This window comes from Elephantulus edwardii, unplaced genomic scaffold, assembly GCF_000299155.1.
Source record: "Elephantulus edwardii isolate Elephantulus edwardi_28Jun2011 unplaced genomic scaffold, EleEdw1.0 scaffold00026, whole genome shotgun sequence".
Lineage (NCBI taxonomy): Eukaryota > Metazoa > Chordata > Mammalia > Macroscelidea > Macroscelididae > Elephantulus > Elephantulus edwardii.
Window position 1 is genome coordinate 23,642,276 of NW_006399776.1, and position 20,110 is coordinate 23,662,385.

The 20,110-nt window shown below is 51.7% G+C and overlaps 3 protein-coding genes across 4 annotated transcripts in view; 1 reads left to right on the plus strand and 2 right to left on the minus strand.

The window, feature by feature from the left end:
• Positions 1-905, plus strand: part of THTPA (thiamine triphosphatase) — a 3,280-nt gene extending 2,375 nt beyond the window's left edge. The window contains exon 2 of the mRNA XM_006883312.1: positions 760-905. Coding sequence (XP_006883374.1) covers positions 760-905 — 146 coding nt within the window. The remainder of the gene's footprint in view (positions 1-759) is intronic.
• Positions 906-1,822: 917 nt separating this feature from the next.
• On the minus strand, positions 1,823-9,200 carry AP1G2 (adaptor-related protein complex 1, gamma 2 subunit). The gene is made up of 21 exons (XM_006883153.1): positions 8,997-9,200; positions 8,473-8,597; positions 8,189-8,330; positions 7,974-8,070; positions 7,725-7,801; positions 7,316-7,411; positions 6,872-6,952; positions 6,466-6,564; positions 6,250-6,305; positions 5,988-6,101; positions 5,675-5,815; positions 5,536-5,590; positions 5,333-5,455; positions 4,503-4,592; positions 4,286-4,413; positions 3,774-3,878; positions 3,318-3,438; positions 3,103-3,238; positions 2,290-2,453; positions 2,010-2,108; positions 1,823-1,924 (listed from the first exon to the last, which is right to left on the minus strand). The coding sequence occupies exons 1-21, from the start codon at positions 9,198-9,200 to the stop codon at positions 1,823-1,825; spliced, it is 2,355 nt and encodes a 784-aa protein (XP_006883215.1).
• A 712-nt stretch (positions 9,201-9,912) lies between these two features.
• Positions 9,913-19,908, minus strand: JPH4 (junctophilin 4). Of its 2 annotated transcripts, XM_006883155.1 has the most exons (7): positions 19,296-19,873; positions 19,020-19,153; positions 18,241-18,790; positions 16,690-17,461; positions 13,352-13,470; positions 12,454-12,989; positions 9,916-11,541 (listed from the first exon to the last, which is right to left on the minus strand). In XM_006883155.1, exons 3-7 carry the CDS (start codon positions 18,617-18,619, stop codon positions 11,458-11,460), a joined length of 1,890 nt encoding a protein of 629 aa, XP_006883217.1. In that variant the 5' UTR covers positions 18,620-18,790; positions 19,020-19,153; positions 19,296-19,873; the 3' UTR covers positions 9,916-11,457. The 2 variants fall into 2 exon arrangements, with proteins under 2 accessions (XP_006883216.1, XP_006883217.1); XM_006883154.1 differs by lacking the exon at positions 19,020-19,153 and having other exon boundaries at positions 9,913-11,541; positions 19,296-19,908.
• Between the last annotated feature and the right edge of the window lie 202 nt (positions 19,909-20,110).

Here is a 20,110-nt window from a genome sequence, read left to right on the forward strand (position 1 = left end):
GAACCATGCAGTGTTCCCTTGCTCTGTTCTGATGACTGCCTCCTGGTCCAAGTATAAGTTTCTCATTAGAACGATCAAGTGTTCTGGGATTCCCACTCTTCTCAGAGTCAGCCACAGTTTGTTATGATCTACACAGATCCTGATAGCTTTGACAAAAATGTGAGAATATTAGTAGGGTTTAGCTCCCTTGTAGACAGTTCATTCACACAAACGGAAGACTTTGGCCCTGGAATATTGTTCTAAACTCAGCATACACTGAACTTCCTGCTGTATGCCTAGCATGCTGCCAGGACTGGCACTAGCAATGGGCAGGACAACCACAACAGATGGCAGGCACTTCTGTGAGGGTGCTGCCCCATGACCAAAGCATCTTCTCCAGTCTCCTGTATCTCTTGTTTTTCTTCTTTTATGGGTATTATAACCATGTACTTCATTGTCAAGCTAATATGCCTGCCAAGGTGGGCTTTCATCTTGACTGGGAGACAAACAATGTATCAGTCACTACAAAGTCCTTTTTATCTTCATGGCCCAACATTATGGACACTGTGTCACCATTTCTGCTGTGAATGGGCTCATTCTTGTCTTCCTAGCCATACAGTTTGAACTGGCCCTTTTAGGCCCCAGTTCAGGGTAAGGGAGTGGGTTCTGGAAGTTGTCAGGTGGCACTCAGAATCCCAGTGCTGCCTCTGGCGCTCCGGGGGTCCTGGCTAGGTGGGCAGGGAATACAGATCTGTGCTTTTCTCATCTTTTTGTCTGCAGGTGTGTCAGCACAGGAGATGCCACCTGCCAAGCTGATTGTGTACCTGCAACGCTTCAGGCCTGAAGATTATAAACTTCTGCTGGAAGTGAACAGCTCCAGAGAGAGGCCACAGGACAATAAACATCTGGACAGTAGCCTGGATTAGGGGTGTCACCTGCTGAAGTGTGGGAAGTACACTAAGTCTAATGGGGTTCACTTCTGGGCTCCTGCTGCTTCTTCTGGTTTCCTTTCCAACAGTGATCTCTCTCTCCCCAGCTCTGCCTGTTCCTTCACCTGCCTCCAGCTCCCCTTTCTTGAATCCTCCTTGACTGCCTCTTCTCCCTCATCCGTCAGATGCAATCTGTGGGCCGCCCCTCTCTCCTGGCCGCTAAGCAGCCTCCATTGATTTCCGCTCGTGTTTATAGGATTTCCACTTAGCCGTGATCAGTAGTTAAGCACAGGAAAATCCCTTGCTGCCCCCCCTCCCTTGGTCGATGCCATTGATTCTGCCAGCGGCTCCTAAACCGCCTTACAGCTGAGTTAGAGATGAGGGGAGGCAGCAGGGATTTCCCTGCCTTGGGGTGTGGGGAATAGCATCAGGTTAGGGAAAGAAGTGGGAATCGCTGTTGGAAACGTAAAAATTCTGATCTGATTTTACAGTGCCCTCCCATAGGCTGAGAAGGTGCAGTGTTTCCTGTGGAAGTTTGGGTGCAAACTGGCTCCCCAGGCTGGAGAAGAAAAGAAAGAAAACTCTCCTTGAAATGGGTTTCAGAGGCTCAGGGAAATATATTTGATTCCTGTGTAAGAATATTTCTTCCCTTGCTATTATAATACATGTTTTTTACACAGCTAATACCCCAATATGGCTCCTCCCCTACGTTTTTATTGGGCTTTGCTTATTTTGGGGCGGGGGGGGGGTCACAGGGTTTTCAAGTGAGAAGCATAGAGCCAGAGCGCCACCTGCTGGGAACCATCAGGTATAGGCTTCAAGGTGCGGGAGTCCAGCTCCTGCTACCGTCCCTGCCCCCATCCATCAAATCTGGGCCATAAGGTTCCAGACTGTGAGTGGGGAGACTGAGTCTGTTACTGCCATGTCTCCATAGGCAAGTTGTTCACCTCAAAGATCTCCTGCACCGACTGCCCGAAGTGACTGTAGGTAAGGCGAAGTTTTAGCCGCAAAGGGGCCTAGGAATAGAGAGCAGGGAATAGGGTTAACGTCTGTGACTTTCCCCTTCCCCCGGGTCTTACACGTGGGGTGCCAGGAGCTCACCTTGTTAGGATTGAGAATTCTGAGCAGCTGGGTGATGGGAAGTCCGCCCTGAGCTAGGACTGTGTCCCCACTGGGGGCTTGGAGCTGTAGCTGGAGACTCTGGACAGAGCACAGGAAGGCAATGGGCTGGGCCCAGGCAAACCCTCAAGCGCCCAGGAGTTCCATTTCCCAGAGCTTGTTTCTGCAGACCACGGCCCATCTCATTATCTCTTCCCCACACTCTCCTTTAATGGCCTCTTTTCTGAAGTGCCCAGGCCACTGTCTGAACTCTAATACAAACCTTAGGCACAGCAGCTTGGCAGACAAAATGGGTGACATCACCTGCTGAGGAATTGCTGGCAGTGGCAGTGATTAAAAGCAAAGCAGGAATTCCGGGGGGTCGAGCAAAAGACAGATTCAGCTGTACTCCCTCACGCTCAAACACTTTAAGATTTGGGATGGGATCTGGAATAAGAAGACAGAGGCAATTCAGTTCTTGGCCTGGAGATAACGCAATTTATTCATTCATAACGTGCACAATTAATATAGCAAAAACGAACTGTGGACATTAGGTACAGAGCACTAAAGATGCCAATGAAAGCAGGCAAAATAAGGTCCCTGGCCTACCGGAGCTTATAGTCTAGTGGGAGAGAGAGGTGGAAAACAAGAAATAGAATTATGGACTGTAATAGGTTCTATGAAAGAAATTATGCTCAGGTAATTAAGGGGGTGAAGGTGGCAGGAGAAAGCATTTGATGTTTTAGCTGAGACATGGAGTGACAATGAACTGGTCAGATGATGTGCTAGAAAAGATCATTCCACGTAAAAGCATGAAATGCCAAGGATGTGAGGTAAGAAGATTGTAGAGCTAAAAGGGACCAATGGAATATACAGTGGGAAAATGGTATGAGGTGAAAGTAATGGGGAAGAAGCAGGGCCCCACAAGCCAGAGTACAGAATCTGGAACAAGGGAGGACACAGAAGGATGTCCAGGTAGGAATAGAGAAAGGTACCTGAACTTCAGTTATTGGCTAAGAAGCAGCAGCATTATTTCCACCTCACCTTTTCTCAGATCCAGCCTGCCAAGGTATCTTTCCTTTGCAGACAGACTTACCCAGGGGTGGGGAAACACAGGGCTGGTCTAAGAGGTGTACTAAAGTACCCCCTGGGGAGGGATCCAGAAGAGGGGGACACTGGGCCTCCTCAGAAGGACCATCCAGGAGATCTAACAGATCCAAGAGCTTTGAGGCCTGAGGGAAAGAGGATTAAGGTTGAGACTTGGCTGTGAAAGCAGGCCAAGTCTCACTCCAGGGTTTCCAGCCTGCTCACCTGGGGCTCTGCAGGGACAGGGGCTGCTGCTGAAGTCTGGGGTTCTCTGCTTTCCGCTGCCTCTTCATCAGCCTGAGGTTGCCCTCGATCCATGAGAGGCATTTTTTCAAGGATGGCAGCTCTGAGAGGATGCAATGTCCCTTTTGAATACCTGCCCACTTGGTGGATCTGAGGCCTCGAATGAGAGGCATTTCGGAGGAGGGTGAGAATCTTGGACACATAGCAAGTCAAAAGTGCCCCTCTGATTTCCTCACGTGGTACACTATTGCTGGTTTTCAGAAGAGCAGTGGGGGTAGGGAGGGTTAGATGCTCGCTTATCTTCAGTGTATTGTGGGTGGGAGACTCCTACCCAAGATTCAGGAAGCACAGGCCAGGGTGAGACCCTTGTACCCAGAAAGTAAGTTTGAGAAAAAACCGAGGTTTGGGCCCCAGAAAGCAGCGGAATGTTGAATGTACCTCATGTGGTCATACTTTCGGAAGAGTGTGTTATATTCCACAGCCCGCTGCTGCAGTTCCACATCTTGACAGCTCCCGTAGATGGACACCACCTGTCGGATATGTCTGGGCCACAGAACGGTGTGTAAGCAAGAACAGGAGTCTGCTTAGCCCTTCAACTCCAGGACATAGCAGGGAAGGGTGAGGAGATAAGGATTGGGTATTTTCAGAAAAGCAGAGGAGAGGGCATATGCCTAGAGAGAAGTTCAGGAACTGGATGCTGTGTACATTGAGTCACAACTGACTCAACTCATAGCTGACCCTTCAGCGGATTTTCAAAGGCAGTAAACTGCAATGAAGGAGACCGCCCATCTTTCTCCTGCAGAGCAGCTCATGAATTTGAACCCTGTGACTTTGGGATTGCAGCACAGCTGCTTCTTACATCTAGGCCACCACAGCTCTCAGTGAAATGACATTTCTTACTAGGACTCCAAGGGGGAGGAGCTATGAGAGGGGATGGGATATTTCCTTACTTGTTGTCTCCATGGAAGCGGGTACTGAGCTTCATGAGGGCTGTGAGGGCATATCCTCGGGTGGCCGGCAGGGACAGATGAGACTGTAGCACCTTTTCCAACAGCATCAATACCTCTTCCTCCTCCACCTGCAGAGTGGACACAGACAGTGGACAAGTCCCAGGACCAAGTCCTGCCTCTGCTGAGACCCTCAGTATATCACCAATGCAGGCCTCACCTGAAGTGGCTCAGTTTCCTCACAGTTCCCTTCCACCAGGAGGTCGCCATATTCCCCAATACACCAGGCTGCCACCTGTACCAGTGGTTGCTGCAAGGAATAAAAAACATCACTGAGGCAATGTCAAGGTCTGCTCTCCATCTCCAGACCCTGTGACATCTTCGGGCACTGGAGATGGTGAATGCTGGAGGGATGAGGAAAGGGAAGAGCGTCTGCATACAGAACAATTATATGAAAAGTTTTAGTAGCTGGCTTTTGGCTGGCACTTGGGTCCCCACTGCCCTCTGGTGTTCAACTTTCACAACTACAAGGCCTAACCAAATGGTACAGCAAGTGCGTTTCTAGGCTCCCTCCCATTCCCACCCCCCTTATTGTGTACCATTGAATTGGATCTGACTGGCACAGAAGGAGACTGCCCCTCCTTCTCCAGTGGAGCATCTGATGGAAGACTACCCTTCTTGATAAGGATAAAGGGCTGCAGATAGTGGCCAGCATCTGCTAATCTCAGCATGGAAAGTAATAAAACCTAGTGCATGCAAAAAGATCTCATTTGATCCCCAACAAAGCCCCATGAAGTAGGCAAGATAGAGAGCTAAGTACATTGAGCATAAAGTTAGTCATTTGTGGATGCAAGACCAGTAGGTATTAGAGTAAGGAGAAAAACCCTGCTGTTCTAACTAAAAGTAAAGGTCTGTCCTTCACGGTTTCCTCTGCTAAGAAAATAGCTGTGACCTTAAGGGGAAAAAAAATGGTAAAGAACTAAGTATTAACAGTAGGTGGCCAAGGAAAGGTTGTAGGAGTGGCTGGGCCTGGGCAGAAGGACATGGTACCTGAGAGATGTCCTGTTTCAGGGCACTATAGAGGCGGCACACAGAGTAGGCGTGGAGCTCCTGGGCTTCCCCAATCAGCTGGATCAGGCTAGCCACTGCATCATCTCGCACATGGCTGCCTGCCTGAGGGTGGGTGAACAGGGTCAAACCAGTGTGGTGACTGCTATTCCCACCATGCTCTCTCATACCAGTCCCCACCTTACCGTGGTCAGCACACGCAGGATAGTGTCTATGTGCCACCGCTTGGTTGGCGCAAACCTGGGGGATATATGGCTCATCATGCCTGGCACTGACCCTCCTGCAATTCCATCCCTTCTGCTTCTTGAACACTTGACACCTCACCTCTCTGCAGCTAACAGGATGCCTGATGCACAGTCAGCCCGTAGATCATGGGGACATGACTCCAGAAAACCTTGTAGCTCCTGCATCATGGCTCGCACATTGGAGTTGTTCACCAGGGCCAGGCACAATTCCAGGGCACGACTGGCAGGAGAAATAAGATAATGTCATGTCATTCAGGTCACCCCTTTTCTACCTCAGGCCCTCTTCTTCCCCAAGCACTCATCCCCTTAGCTACCTCACTCAGCAGTTCTAAGCCCACCCAGGTCTTAGCCACCAGGTGCTGGGGCCTGTTATTCCCTCCAGCCCCACTCACCGGCTGAGGGAGGCATCAGGATCCTGTAGACATTCCACCACAGTGGGCCGGTGCCGCTGCACAGCGCTGTGATCAGACTGCACCAGTCGCAGCAACGATGTTAGGGCGACATACCTGCTCAGTGTGGGAGATACCCCATCATGCCAATTTCCAACAGCCCTCATTCACTATTTTGCCTTGAGTACAACAGACTCTGGGAGAACAAAGACAGAGGGCCTGGATATCAGCGGCATTGACCAAGGCAGACACTTGGGACTATTACCTAATGTTCTTGTCATTGTTGAGCAGAAAGCGGCCAAGAATGTTGACAGCTAGAACCTAAGCAGGGCAGAAATTAGGGATAGTCAAGGAAGGCACAAACTGCTCATTAAAGAGTGGGGGCCACAGGGTTTATGATGGATGAGGGGAGAGATCAGGGAAGAGACCTTGCTTGCTAGGGATGGTGAGTGGGGCTGCAGTGGGGAGAGGCATTTGATACCCGTAGACCAGCTGCAGAACGTATGTCCATGATGGTGAGCACTGTTTCAAACAGGACTGCATTGCCTGCATTCCGGTTGGTCTCTGTGTTAGTAGCCACCTGAATGGATTAGAAGAGGAGATGCATCTTCAAAGGCCTCTGTCCTCTTCTCAGTCTCTCTTACGGTGTCCATCCAGTCCTCAACTATCCAATACATTTCCCTAAGCTCCCACTATGCTCCAGGACCAGAATGGGCACAAGACTATAGCACTGAAGATAAACTGTATCCTTCAGGAAGTTTAGTTCTGAGGAGAAAACAAGGCGATAATAAAGCTACTCATGATGGGGGTCATGTGAGGACACCCAGGGTTGGTAGGATCACAGAGCAATTCTTCAAACCCTGCCCCTTTCTTAGTTAGTCCCCCACCTGGGCCAGCAAGTCATTCATGGTCTCACTGCTCTCCTCATGGTTCCGGCCTAGAATCCGAAGCAAACGAAGTATCTGGACCTAGGGATGAATTAAAGAGTGAAGGGTGGGAGAGCTTATAGGATAAGAAGGTGAGGGTCTGAGGAGGAAAATCTATCATTGAGAAGAGAATTATGAGGTCTGGCTGACTCCCTAGTACCTCCTTATCACCTCCATGGGTTCCTGGACAAGTAGTTGTTACTGTCAGACTACATTTTCTGACCAAGTTACTAACCTATCCCCTGCCCCAGAACAGCCAAACAGGTCTTGGGATGACCAAGGCAATCCTATGCCTACCTTCTTCCTACCCAAGACACTGAGCTACTATTCTCTGGGAGGCAGCCTCTGGTCATGATCTTACTGCTTAATCTCTTTGTTCTTGGAATACACATAAGGTCAGCCCACCTGTAGGAAAGGGTCACTGATTCCAGATATACTGTGTTCTGTGGAATATCCTGATGTCACCAGAGTCCGGAGAATCTGCACCAGCTGGGGGACCACCTGGAAGGAGGGCATAGCTTTGTTTGGGCATTCTTCCTATCTGTTCAACCTCCAGCCCCATCCCTACTGCAATCCAAAGTCCACTCTTACTGAGCTGGTTTCAACTTGTAGCGACCCTTCATTGGGTTTCTGATGCCACAAATCTTTATGGGAGCAGATTGTCCATCTTTCTCCCAAAGAGAGGTTGGATTCTTAACTGCAGACCTTTCAGTTAGCAGCCCAATATATTACACACTAAACCATGAGGGCTCCTGCATCCTTTTCCCTCTGCCCCTCTTTTCCTGGCCCAGGGTCTGCTCCTTCACCAGCCCACCTTTCGAAAATGCCCGAGGGCTGCAGGGTTTCGTTCGCAGAGCTCCGTGATCAGCGTGATGGTGCCCAGCAGGATGCCTGGGGTCAGGGTGGGGGAAGCAAAGGGTGGGCCGGGGGCAAGGGAGAGTCTACTGCATGTGTGTATGTGCGCTGCCCTTCTGTGGTGAGCTAGGATTCCTGTCCGAGCTTTCACTTCTCTAGTTCACACACAGTCAGGGCTGAGACAAGATGGGGAGCCCTGTAGCCTTACCATGGTGGCGTTCTTGAAGCAGCTGGGTGCAGGGTGGGAGGAAGATACTGGAGAGCTCAGGGACCTTCCGAATCATGTGCACCGCAGTCAGAACAGCCTGCAGAGGTCAGGGATCTCAAGACAGGGCAGGAGTCTACCAAATTCCATAGCAAAACTCTATCTGACAAACCAGATGGCTTCTGGAGGGACAAATCCCTAGGATTGTGCTACCTCACCTTCTTGCGCACGTATGGGCTGGGCTGCAGGAGCAGTTTTTCCACCTCTGTAGCCAGGTCCCGGCACATCTCAGCAGAGCCCATGGTGCTCAGCGTGCACAGGGCCAGGGCTTGCACTGGTTGAATCCCCTGGCTTAGATCACTGCAGAGTTGGGAGGAGGGTCAGTCAAGTCTCTGAAAACACCAGTCTTTCCCAGTATTCACATGAGGCAGCCCCTTGGGAATTTTCCAGTTCCCCACTATCCCATTTCCATGATTCCTAGGACCACTCCCAGCCTTCTCACTTTTTGATGCTGTTAGTAATGAGCAAGTGAGCATCCTGCCGTTCATCCAGTAGAAGCATGGCCCCCAGGTAGCCCACCCTTTTGTCTGAGAATCTGGGGGAGGCAATCAGTTTCAGGCACTCCATCTACAGGGAAGGGGTGAAACCATTAACACTAACATCTTGATTTATTTTCCTTCTTAATATCAGATTAATTTGTGGGGTAAAATACAACTTTCCTTCCAAAACAGGTATAGAAAATTCAGGCATTAGTGGGAAGTTTCAAGGGCCTAGAAATCTTTGGAACAGGAGAGTTAAGGATAGGATAAGGTGCCCTGAATGAGGCTGGCCAGAGAACTGAAGGATTTAGACCAGCTCCTTACCAAATAGGCTGTGAGGGGGCGAGGTATGCTGTGTACATTGTGAGCCCAGAGGCTGTCATTTGTAGAATGAAAAATTTGAGGTACAGGTAGATGAGAAGGTTTGAGACCTCTCCCCACTAGTATTCCGTATCAAACTCAGGAGGGAGGTATCGCTGCCCCATACCTGTCCAAAGTGGGCGGGGTAGCCCAACATGTGGACATAGAGCAGCTTGGCCAGTTGGGTGTGCCTGTGCAGAGGGTCTCCATCCCGAAAAGACGCGCGGATGTGGGCGCACTCCTTTTGGATCACCTCCCGCTCTTGGGCCTGGGTCTTGGCCCCTCGAATCTCTTCGATTAGGTCCTGAAGCTTCAGCGAAGGCATCACCATCCTGGGGGCAGAGCCCAGGAATGAGGCACGTTTTAATACTCTAGCCGAGTGTGCCTCTCCTTTCCGCCCAGGCGTGCCCTGTGCCAAAGATCCTGAAGGTCCATGTCCCATTACTATGGGACAAACCAACCCGCATTTACCTTTCCACACCTGGATTGCAAAATTCCGCCCTCACGGGTCAAGGAGACTCCCCAGTACGCATGCGTGCTCTACTCTCCACTTCCCTAGAGTCTGCGCCAGAGCCCCGCCCATTTTCCCCTACTGCACGCACACACCTGACTTTCCATCCCTAACTCAATCCTTTCTTCTTTCCGAACCTTGCGCTTTTTCTTCACTGAGATTTCTCCTCCCACCCCCATCGCAGACTATTTCAGCTTCCCCACCCATGAGCCAGCCCTTTACACAGCCTCACCTGGGCCCCGTCTCAACTCCGCGCCTCTCCCCCTAAGCGCTTCCTGGAACAGGGCCGGCCGAGGGGCGGAGCCTCATCTGGTCCGTCCTCCTGCCCCGCCCCAATCACAAGACCCTGCCCCTCTCAGCAGGGCCTGCTAGACTCCCTTGACGTTCAGCTTCTGGTTTTTGGAGTTTACTGGAAACAACTTTTGTCTGTAGCAGAGAGGTTGGGGTTCCCACAAAACAGCTTGTACATCTTCACTACTCAGCCTCAGCTTAGGTTTGTAGCCATTACACCCCAAAGGAGATGACAGTCCCCCCCTTTTTTGAACTTTTTTATTAATATATTTTTTTTTTGTTAAATTTCTTTGTAATTTTTTTTCCTGCAAGACTTTGTGTTGGCGGCACTGTTGTAGTTTAACTTCAATCCCAAATTCCATGAAACAGAAATCAGAAGTAGTTTGAGAGGGGAGGAAAGAGGGAGGCAGGCCAAGGAATAAACAGAGTTTGACTAGAAAAAAGAAGAGGATGTATGTGGTGGGCATTCCCAGGCAAGGCCATTCCTTGAGGGAGGGGATTAACAGGTGGCTTACCTCTGCTTCATGCAGGGGAAGGAGGAACGAGTCCCTTAAGGAGGGCCCTACAGTCCCTTCTTTTTAGGGCTTCCTGCCTCCAGGGGAATAGCTGGTACCAGGGACTAGGTACAACTTCAAACAGGGCTCTCCACCGGCCTCTCAGATTTGACTCTTAGGTCTGCCCTGCCTGGAAAGTGTGAGGGGGTCCACTTCTTTTGATCCCCTCCTTCTGTTGTCTTCCCGTTTCACAAGATTCTGATGTGATGGGGGAAGAAAGATAATCTATTTTGAGATGATTAAACTTGTCACAACCCATCCTGCTCTGTGAGTTCCTGTATCCGGTTCCGTCTCCCAGAAGCGCCTGCCCCAACCACAGCTGGCAGAGTTGGGGAGAAAGGCCTTGCTCAAGTGCCTCTATCCCTTTGCAGTAGAAATGCTTTTTTTGAGTCCCTTAGAAATTTAATCAAAGGCCACAAGTGAGTCCAGACCAACCAAACTTTTAGGGGAGAGACGGAAGGGTGAGAGAGGTCAGTGGCAAAGCTAAGCACAGGGTAAACTTGGTTGCACTGGATACTGTTTGTTCCTTTATACTTGCTCTTGGCATGCCACCACAGGGAATTGGAGGAGGTGCTGGCTACTGAGGGAAAAAAAAAGATGGAGTCGTGCTCCTTTTCACTTCCCTTATCTCCCTCAGGGAAGGATTGAGTTAGGCAAGAATTCAGCTCAGTGCCTGGAGGTTAAGATAAGATCCTCCAAGAGGCAGAGGCCAACCTCTTCCGGTTTCACTAGGCCTCAGAGAAACACCTGGCCTTTTGGATCAGGAGGCCACAGCAGCTTAGCCAGTACCTTGCCCAGTATCCAGTCACCCCTTTCTCCATTTTCTTTTGCCTTTCCATTCAGTTTCCAGGAGACTCCTTAAGATACCAAACCCCTACCCTCAGTGAAGTTTAGGTCTAAAAAAAGGTGAGGAGATGGGGCAATGGTCTGACTTGATTTGTTTGTCTCAGAGAAGAAAGCAACTCTGAGAGAGAAAAGCCCTTCATATGTAAACAATCTAGAGAAAGAGAAAGGATTGGGATAGGGAAGGAAATGAGGAAGACAGAGACAGAGCTAGAAGAAATGAGATAATCTGAAACGAGAGAGGGACAAAGAAAAAACGAAGAGAGAAAAGGGAAAATAGAAAAAATCAACAACCCACAAAAACAACCAGGAGGAAGAAAAGAGAAAAAGGCAGGTTCAGGGGGGTGAAGAGGCAGCAACCAAAGCCAGGACTAGGCTAGGAGGTAGCCTCAGGTGAGGAGCTGGGAGAACAGGAATGCCAGACTGAGGTCCAAGAGGGCCACGGCTCCCACCACCAGGAGGTTGGCAGCTCCCTAAAGAGACAGAAAAGGTAGGCTCAGTCTCTGAGAACCAGGTCCAGCTCAGGTTCCTTCTTCCTGGGGATAGAGCTGTTAGCCCTAGGACCTACCCTCACTGCCCTACCTGCAGTAGCCAGAAGTGGGAAGGGAGGCGTAAACCTTTGTTTTGAATTACAAAACACCCTTTTCCTCCCAGTTAGCGCCTACTTTCCCTTAGGCACCCTTCACGGTAGAAATAGCCCCTCCTTCCTCCCTCCTCGTCTTTCCCCTCCCACTGGCATATCACATGGTCTAGGCAGGCGGTGCTTGGCCTTAGTAGCACATGTTGGCAACAGCAGCTGTTACTGCAGTAAGAGAGGAATGAAGGGGTGAGGATGTGGTTGCTAGGAAACAGGAGAAGACCTGGAATCCAATCAGAGTACAGGGTTCTGGGGAAACTCCGCCCCTCCCAGTTTTCTGCCTTCTTTCCTATTTCCCTTCTTCCCAGGAGAGGGGGGAAGAGTCATGTTAGGGAGGGAACAATCTTTTTTTATTTCTAAGCACCAAAGAGAGAAAGTGTGGAGGTGGAATGGGGGTGGAGTAGGAAATTGGGAGCTGGAAATGGTATGGAAGGAGAACAAGGAAAGATGTTCTGGCTGTATCATTATTAGTTTGTAATCTTGGACGCGTTACTTTAAGTGCTCTGGACCTCAGTTTCCCCATCTGTCAAATGAGGGAGTAGGACTTGAAGGTGATTTTTGTTTTCTTTCTTTCTTTTTAAGGTAGGCAGGCATATGATGCAAGACTGGACAGACAGAGAAGCAGCTGAAGCCAAGGCAGAGTCACCCACAGAGGGATGGATCAGTTGGGTCTGGAAAGGGTGGAAAGGTTTTGAGGGGGAAGGAGCAGAGACTCACAGGGCACAGAGTGGGACAGAGGCTGTCTCACCGGCTGAGCAGGGCGCTCGGTCGCAGCAGGCTCCTCGAGCTCTTCCATCAGGCACCCAGCATCAGGACTCCTGGAGGACGTGCCCCTCAAGACTGGAGCGGCTGTGGGCCCAGGCTCCAAGCCTCCTGGGACCCTCAGCTGGGGTGAAGAAGGCTCTTCATCTTCCCCTTCCTCCTCTTGAAGACTTCCTGAACTGTCACTGCAGCCTCCGAGGAGTGGGGAGCCACTTCTGGGCCCAGGGCCTTGCATCCCAGCCTCATCCTCAGCCTCATAGCCAGCTAGTTCCTCTGCCTGCTCACCTGGCCCCCCCCATTCCTCCGGCCAAGCTTTGGGGCTGGATAAGAGACCTCGGTCTCCTCCAGGAGGCAGTGGGTTCCGGCAGGCAGGGGGTCGCCAGGGTTGATGAGAGGAGGCAGGACTGCTGGGCAGTTCAGGGGAGCCCTCTGAAGGGGTCAGTCCATTTTCATATACCCCAGGACTGTCCTCATCCAAAGGCTCTGTGTCGGAACCTTCTGAATCCTGCCTGGGTCTGCGGCCTAGGGCAGAGACAGCTCAGAATCAGAGAGGCCTAACTGGTCTTGGGTTGGTGAAGTTAGTTTTACATTCCCGATTGGGGCCCTCCCGGGATTTTGGCATCTCCATACCTATATATAGCCTCTTACTGCTGGCCAAGCAGTCATTCCCCTATCCTTAGAACTTCACAAATTTTAAGCCTTATTTCCCAAACAAGACACAAGACTCTAGCTCCCCCTCAGCCCCCACTCCATCTTCTTGGAGTCTCACACCTTGGTTATCCCCCTTTCCAATCGCCTGCAGGGATTCCTAACCCCTAGTCTGTATAATTCCCCAGGAGTTCACACCTCCCACCCCCACCCCGCCCGAGCTGTCCACACCTCACCTGGGGCTTCTAACATGGGTTGCAGATCCTGGGCTATCAGTTTCGCCATTCGAGCTGCCTCCACAGCCTTCTCAGCGACGCTGCTGGCAGCCACTGCCTTAAGGAGGGCGTCTGCTGCCCTGTTGGTCCCAGGAATGGGGATTTAGAAGGCTTTCCTCTACTTCAGCTAATGCTCAAATGCTTTAGCATTCAGCACATTCCACCACACTAGATCTGAGCAATCCTCTGAAGTCCTTTTCCTTCCTCAAAGCTTGGTAGGTAAGAGCAGCTCTCCTTTGGTTTCTCATCTCACACTTGGGCTGAGCTTAATTTCATCACTCACTCTTGCTCCTCTGAAATACCTCAGTCATCAAGTCCTATAGTGTTATTGTTTTTATGTGCTGTCGAGTCGACTATGACTCATAGCGACCTCTATGTACAACAGCTCTGGACCCTGCTCTATTCTGAACCAATTTCATCGTCTCTGACACACCTACCCCTATTACACCGGTTGCTGAGTCAATCCATCTCATCCAGGGTCTTCCTTTTTTGCTCTATCCCTCCACCCTTCCAAGCCTGATCTTCGCCAAGGACTGGTTCCTCCTTACAACATGTCCAAAGTATGTGAGACAGAGCTTCAGAATCCTTGCCTCCAAGGAGCAGCCTGGTCCTATAGCAGCACTCCCCTTTTACTAGCAGCAGGGCCAGGCCCTCCTGGGATCCTGTCCTACTCCTTTCTTTGAGACGACTATACTCTCATAGCACATCCTCCTGCAGCTGCCCCTGCTTGATGCTTCCAAGCTAGGCTTACCACCTACTCTGTTGTTTGTACCTCCTGTTCTCACTGCTTTGTCCTACTGTTCTCCTTTGAATCGCACACTTCTGTGGAGTTCCTGGACCTTAAGATCTGCCCTCCTAGCAGCTGTACCCCTGCCCTACCCCTGTTTTTGGAAACCCTCCCTGTCCTGTGGTAAAAGCCTTTGCTCCCTCATGTTACCACTGCCACTCCATCTTATTATTTAATCCTACCTCTTCAAGGGCAGATTTCCTGACACGAGTTTTCCCATCTTGCTTTCTGCACTCTTCTGTTATCACATCATTCTCCTCCCTCCATCAGTCTCATTGCTCCACCTCACCCTTTTCTGAGTTACAGAGCTGGAGGAAGGGTAGTTTCTGCTATTACTGTATGTCCTACCCCTACCAGGATGCATGCTTTCTCATCCTTGTGAGTGTACCTTTTGGATAAACTCTGTCTCCCTTCTGGAAGCCCCATCACATCCCACTTGCTAGGTAGGTACAGGTAAGCATAAGCATTATTAATACTTCTATTTCTGCATCTCAGCTCACCCTCTTATGTTAGATTTTCTCTTTCCTCCACCCTCTGCTATTAATTGCACATGTCTTGGCATTAAGAAATTAGTTGTTATTATTAGTTGTTTCACCGAAGGTGGAAACTAAATAAGCACTAATAGGGTCAATCAGTTGTAATTGCCATGGGCTTGAGTAAATCAAGACCTGCAACTCCTTCTGGTCATTGGTCTGTGTGATCTGAGTATTAAGGGAGTAAGGATAATGGTGATGTCCACTCTAGCCTTAGGTTCAACTCTGGGGGAGACATAGCTTCCTTCCCTCACACCTGGTTGGTCAAGGCCTTTACAAACTTCTCAGAAAGACTTTGGATGACCCTTTTATGGCCTATGTTTTCAGATTCCATATGACCATCCCTGTCTTGAAACTGAGCTTTCTGAGTCTGAGGTCGGGTATGAGGATTATAGTCTTGCGTTGCACTGCATTCCGTTCGTGGCCATGAAGCTGGTGCACTGACAAGAGCCTGTGTTTTGTGTAAAAAGGTATGAGGGTATGGATAATCAAACCCTAGTTCTTAGATTCAGCGTTTGCTCAGGCATCAGGCCAAGCTCAGGCTACCTGGCAGAAGCACCTGCTACTGAGGCCCTGCTGTTTCCATGGCAGCCAACAGCCAATCAGGGTTGTTAGGCCTGTTGCTGGGGAGACCAGCCTCCTCCCACTGCCAGATCCTCTAGCTACTGAGATCAGTTTTTCTTTCACATCTTCCCCTCCCTATCTACCCTAAAATGTTCCCTGGTGCTTTGCCCTCCTCCTCCTCTGGCTTAAGCTGGACAACCACCCAGACATCAGATAGCCCTACAGATACACAGTCTCTGAATTTGTCCTGATTATGGTCGGGGTCTCTCTCTCACACATCCCTGTTACCTCTTATACAAACTCATTTCTTGGAGCACATTTAGGCATATCCTGGCCTACACTCTTTCAAATGGTGCCAAAATTAAACAAATAATCCCTCAACTGTGCTCAAGAAAATGAAATATATAAAAATTCAAATGTATGATTGTATAAATAAGGAGCCTCTCATAACAATAGCTTCCATTAGACCTGTACTATTTAACTCAATAGCCACTAGCCATATGTAGCTATTAAGCACTTGACATGTGGCTAGTCTGAATTGAGATGATGTGCTGAATTATAAAGCACACAAGATTTAACTATGTATATATAAAATTAATAATTTTATATTTATTACATGTAGGAATCTAATATTTTGGATATATTGGTTTCATTAAAATGTCACTTTTTTAACTTTAAATGTAGCTACTGGATGATTTAAAATTGCATATTTGGCTTACAGTATATTTCTCTTGGGAACTGTTTTTGATAGCAAGGTTCCTGATTCATGAGATGTAATCTGATTCACAGAAAGGAAATTTTATTTACAGACAAATTTTTGGAAATCTCATCAGCTGATTAAAGGGAAGCAGATGAAGCAAAGCTGCAAGGGAATATTATTTCAGGTGGGTAGGTAATTTCTGCCAGACCTGCCCCAAGACCCAAGGTTGTAATGCTATTAAACTGAGGGCAGCCTGGGTGTGGCTAGTATGTATGTGGTTGTTTCTGTCTTGGGCAAAGGCTCCATCATTCAGCTGCTCCCAGCCTGAGGCCTAGAGGCTGGATCAGCTGCAGAAGGAGGAAGACTAGGGATATGCTTTCTCTAAAAGGTACAAGGCAATACATATTGCTACACCCACACACACTAATGGATTCCACAGACACACATCTTCATAAAAGATACCAAGATACACTTACAGTCTTTCACTCACTCTTTCCTTAAACACTCACGCAGTTACAGCAACAGACACCTGTAGCCTCAAATACCCAGGGCTCCAACTTCTTGGTCCTAGGCCTACATTTGCTCTTCTACATCAGACCTAGACTCTGGGTCATAGATCTCTGTTACTGGCCCCCCATTTCCCCTTCACCCCAAAACTTCCCTCTCCCCAGGCCACTCTCCCAGCTTAGACCTCTGCACATAGCCTCATACCCACCTGGCAGCTGCGATCTCCTGGCGCTGGCGGGCAGCGCTCACGGCTCGACGGGCACCCTCGACGGCCCTGTCCACCTTCTCTTTAACTTTGCCCCTCCGAAGGGCTAGTGGCAGGAGGCTGCGGACACGCCCCCCATGCACCAGCCTGTTGCGCTTGTACTTGCCCTCCTCCCGGGAGCCGTCAGGGCGGGTGGTGCGCCCATAGCCGTGCCGACGGTTACCCAGCCACTCGCCTTCATATCGCAGCCCGTTGGAGCGCTGGCTCACGCCATAGCCACTGCGCCGGTCTGCGCGCCATTCGCCCGCGTACACCTCAGTGGCTGAGCCCTCGATAAGGGCAGGTGGTGCAGGCACCGGGGGCCCACTGGCCTCGGAGCCCGGGGGTCCTGTGCTGCCCACTTCGCTGCTCACCTCGCTGCGCAGGGAGCCCCGCTTGCTGCCCAAGGAGCTGCGACGCCCGCCCGCCCTGAGGCCGCTGAGTAGCAATGAGCGGCGGAAGAACCCTCCGGCAGCGGGCGTGCGCTTGCGGGAGGCCGCGCCGTCGGTGTCTCCAGGCCCGGCCAGTACAAAGCCGCCCCGAGAGCCCGAGGCCGGGCTTCCTCCCTCGTCGCCCGGCAAGGGCAAGGGCGGAGGTGGCGTCGGGGGGTCGCTGTGGCCCGAGTCTAGGGATGTGCGACGGGGCGAGCGCAGCAGCGCCGCCTGATGGTAGGGCACACTCTGGCGCACCCCGTAGCCATGGCGCTTCCCGGCCTGCCACTGGCCCTGGTAGGTGCCTGTGGGTGGGATAGAGAGTCAGGATCTGCCCTTACTTGCACCCCAGTTCCCAAGCGCCTCAAGCAGCCAAAATGTTGGGTGTGAGAGGTGGGGTCTGTTAGTGTGGAGGTAGGGGAAGGCCACTAGAAGCTTGGGTTAGGTGAGGCTGGGAGACAAGACGTGGAAAAGCAGAATGAAGGCAGCAAGCACCAGAAGTCATTGGCTTTTGACAGTGTGGATAGACAGGGGAAGAGGTGTTGCAGGCCGACAGGAGACTGTGGAACAGGCAAATGGACAAACTAAAGGGAGGTCCAGGGAAAGAGAGAGACTGAGACAGGGAAGTGTGACAGGTAGGCCTGGAGAAAGAAAGTAAGAAACAGGTAGATTGGCCAGCGGCATGAGGGACAGGCACATCTGTCTATCTATTAGGGGCAAGCTAACTGAAAAAGTGTGAGAGAACAGATAGAGTGGAGGTGTGACAGGCAGATAAAGAAAGGAGGTGTGGGCAACAGTTATGAGGGGCAGGCAGATAGAGTGGAGAGATTGGGAACAGGCAGACAGCGAAGGGGTGGGGCAGGCTAGTTGGGGATAGGAAGAAGCAGACAAATGAAAGGGTGTGTGCGCGCGCGAGTCCGTCTGTCTATCTGGGAGTGGGTGGTAGTGGTGTAGAGCGTCCAGAACGATGAGTGCAGGGGGTGGGGAACGGGGAAGGCATATCGATGGGGAGCGGCATACGCGGGACAGGCCGACAGGCAGGAGCACGCGGACTAGCAGACAGACAGTGGGCTGGGCCCCGCACCTCCATCGGAGTAGGTCTCGGTGCCGTAGCCGTCCTGGAAGCCGTCCTTCCAGAGACCTGCGTAGCGCAGGCCGGACACGCTCTCCCACACGCCGCTGCGCCCCTTCAGCCCGCCCAGCCACTCGCCGCGGTACGTCCAGCGGCTCTTGCGCTCCACGCCCAGCCCTTCGCGCTTGCCCTGCTGCCAATGGCCCTGGTAGCTGTGTCCGCCGGGCCCCGTGAAGACGCCCAGTGACTCGAAGCCGTGTGCCCAGCAGCCACTGTACTCGCCTTGGGCGCCGGGCCCCGTGCACACGCCGTAGCCATGTGCTCGCCCCGCCTCCCAGCCCCCCACGTAGCAGCCCCCGTCGTCAAAGTCGAACTTGCCCCCGGGGGACATGCATGTAGTTGGCGTGGCCTCAGCCCCCCGGCTGCTCAGCGCATCCTGGGGCTGGGGAGCCGGCTGGGGGCCTGGGAGCCGGGCGAGGCCTGGGGGCGGGGGCAGTTAGACTGGGGCGGGGCGGGGGAGCCCCTGCGCTGGCTGGCAGGGCTGGACCCTCATCATGAGTGGCTGCGGAGAAAGGGGGGGGAGTGTCAAGTGAGGCCCCTCCTCTTTGCCCGCCGCTCCCTGGCCCGGTGGCTCCCGGGCATCAGCACCTCCCCACCCCCCTCAGGCAGTATCTTGCAGCAGCTCACAAGATTTGGGGTACCGGGGGCTTCCCCCACCCTTCTGTTTTGTAAAGAAATGGCCCCTTCCAGGAATGGGGTTTAACCCCAAGTGGGAGTCCCACTTCTCCAACCCAGAAACCCTAGGTGTCGAATGCCAATTATGGATGTCAGCTTGGGGGTCCTGAGAGGCAGCTGGACAGGGTTGCAGGCCACCCCTTTCCCTGGCTACTGTTGGAACCACTCTGCCCGGGTTTCTCTGGCATCTCTGACAAAGCGGGGGTGGGGCTGGATGTTGGAGCAAGGTGGGCAAGGGGTTTGGTGGGGAAAGGATGGGGAAGGGGGCTAGCTCTGCAGGGAAAAGGCAAGGATGGTCAAGGCAGGCGGAAGGGAGGGGGCAGGGTACTCACCGTGTGGGCTGTGGCTCAGGCTGCCTCCCAGGCACAGCATCCATGGCTGGATACCTCCACTCCCACTTCACCCAGGACAAGCCAAGCCCCCTCCCCTTCCGGAGAGATATTCCAACCAGAGAGCGAAGGTGGGAGAGCCGCGGGAGAGTCCCCTCTGCCCAGCTCGAAGAGCAGACGAGGGGGGGTGGTAGCAGGGTAGTGGTAGGGGTAGAGGAGATGAGAATTAATGTAGGGGGGGAAAAATCTGCCTTGGATGGAGATAGGGAAAAGCTCTGGGAGCTTGGTGGGAAGGGGGAGGGGGCTATCAAGAGGGGGTGTTTTTATTATTTTTTTTTCCTTCTTATGGTTGGGGGAGAAAAAAAATCAAAATTCCGATTCCATCCCAGCACAAATCAATGTTTGCTCCATCCCAGCATCACGGGGGAGGCTGGGCCAGGCAGATTTAAAGGGGCAGGAAGAAGAGCGAAGAAAGGGCGGGGAGAGGAGGAGATAAATGAAAAAGACTGGCAGAGGTGGTGGTGGGATGCCCAGGCTAAAAATGATGGGTGCCTGCTAACCTTTGAGAGAGGGAGGAAGCAAATAGAATTAGAGAAGAGGAGGCACAGAGACACCCCCGACCCTCTAGAATGGCAAGAGACCTAAGGATGGGGGCAGGGAGTAGGGTGAGGCCAAAAGAGAGGAGAGGAGCGAGGGGGAGGAGACTGAGCAGAAGATGGGGAGGCTGGGGGAGGCCGAAGCCAGGCGGGGGAGGAGAAATGCTGGAGAGGCCTGGAGAGACCGAGAGAAATACAGAGAAAGGTGCAGGGGTGAGAGCT

What these genes read in the sequence shown, in the direction of transcription:
- JPH4 (XM_006883154.1), bottom strand. Translation starts at nt 18,619, where the DNA reads ATGTCCCCCGGGGGCAAGTTCGACTTTGACGACGGGGGCTGCTACGTG. An exon ending in CAGGAGATCGCAGCTGCCAG is followed by an intron (nt 13,471 to 16,689) that starts GTGGGTATGAGG and finishes TGGGACCAACAG; the next exon opens with GGCAGCAGACGCCCTCCTTA. An exon ending in CCGAGCGCCCTGCTCAGCCG is followed by an intron (nt 11,542 to 12,453) that starts GTGAGACAGCCT and finishes CTGTCTCTTTAG; the next exon opens with GGAGCTGCCAACCTCCTGGT.
- AP1G2 (XM_006883153.1), bottom strand. Translation starts at nt 9,200, where the DNA reads ATGGTGATGCCTTCGCTGAAGCTTCAGGACCTAATCGAAGAGATTCGA. An exon ending in CCCTCGGGCATTTTCGAAAG is followed by an intron (nt 7,412 to 7,724) that starts GTGGGCTGGTGA and finishes CCCTCCTTCCAG; the next exon opens with GTGGTCCCCCAGCTGGTGCA. An exon ending in CGCTTCCATGGAGACAACAA is followed by an intron (nt 3,879 to 4,285) that starts GTAAGGAAATAT and finishes TCTGTGGCCCAG; the next exon opens with ACATATCCGACAGGTGGTGT.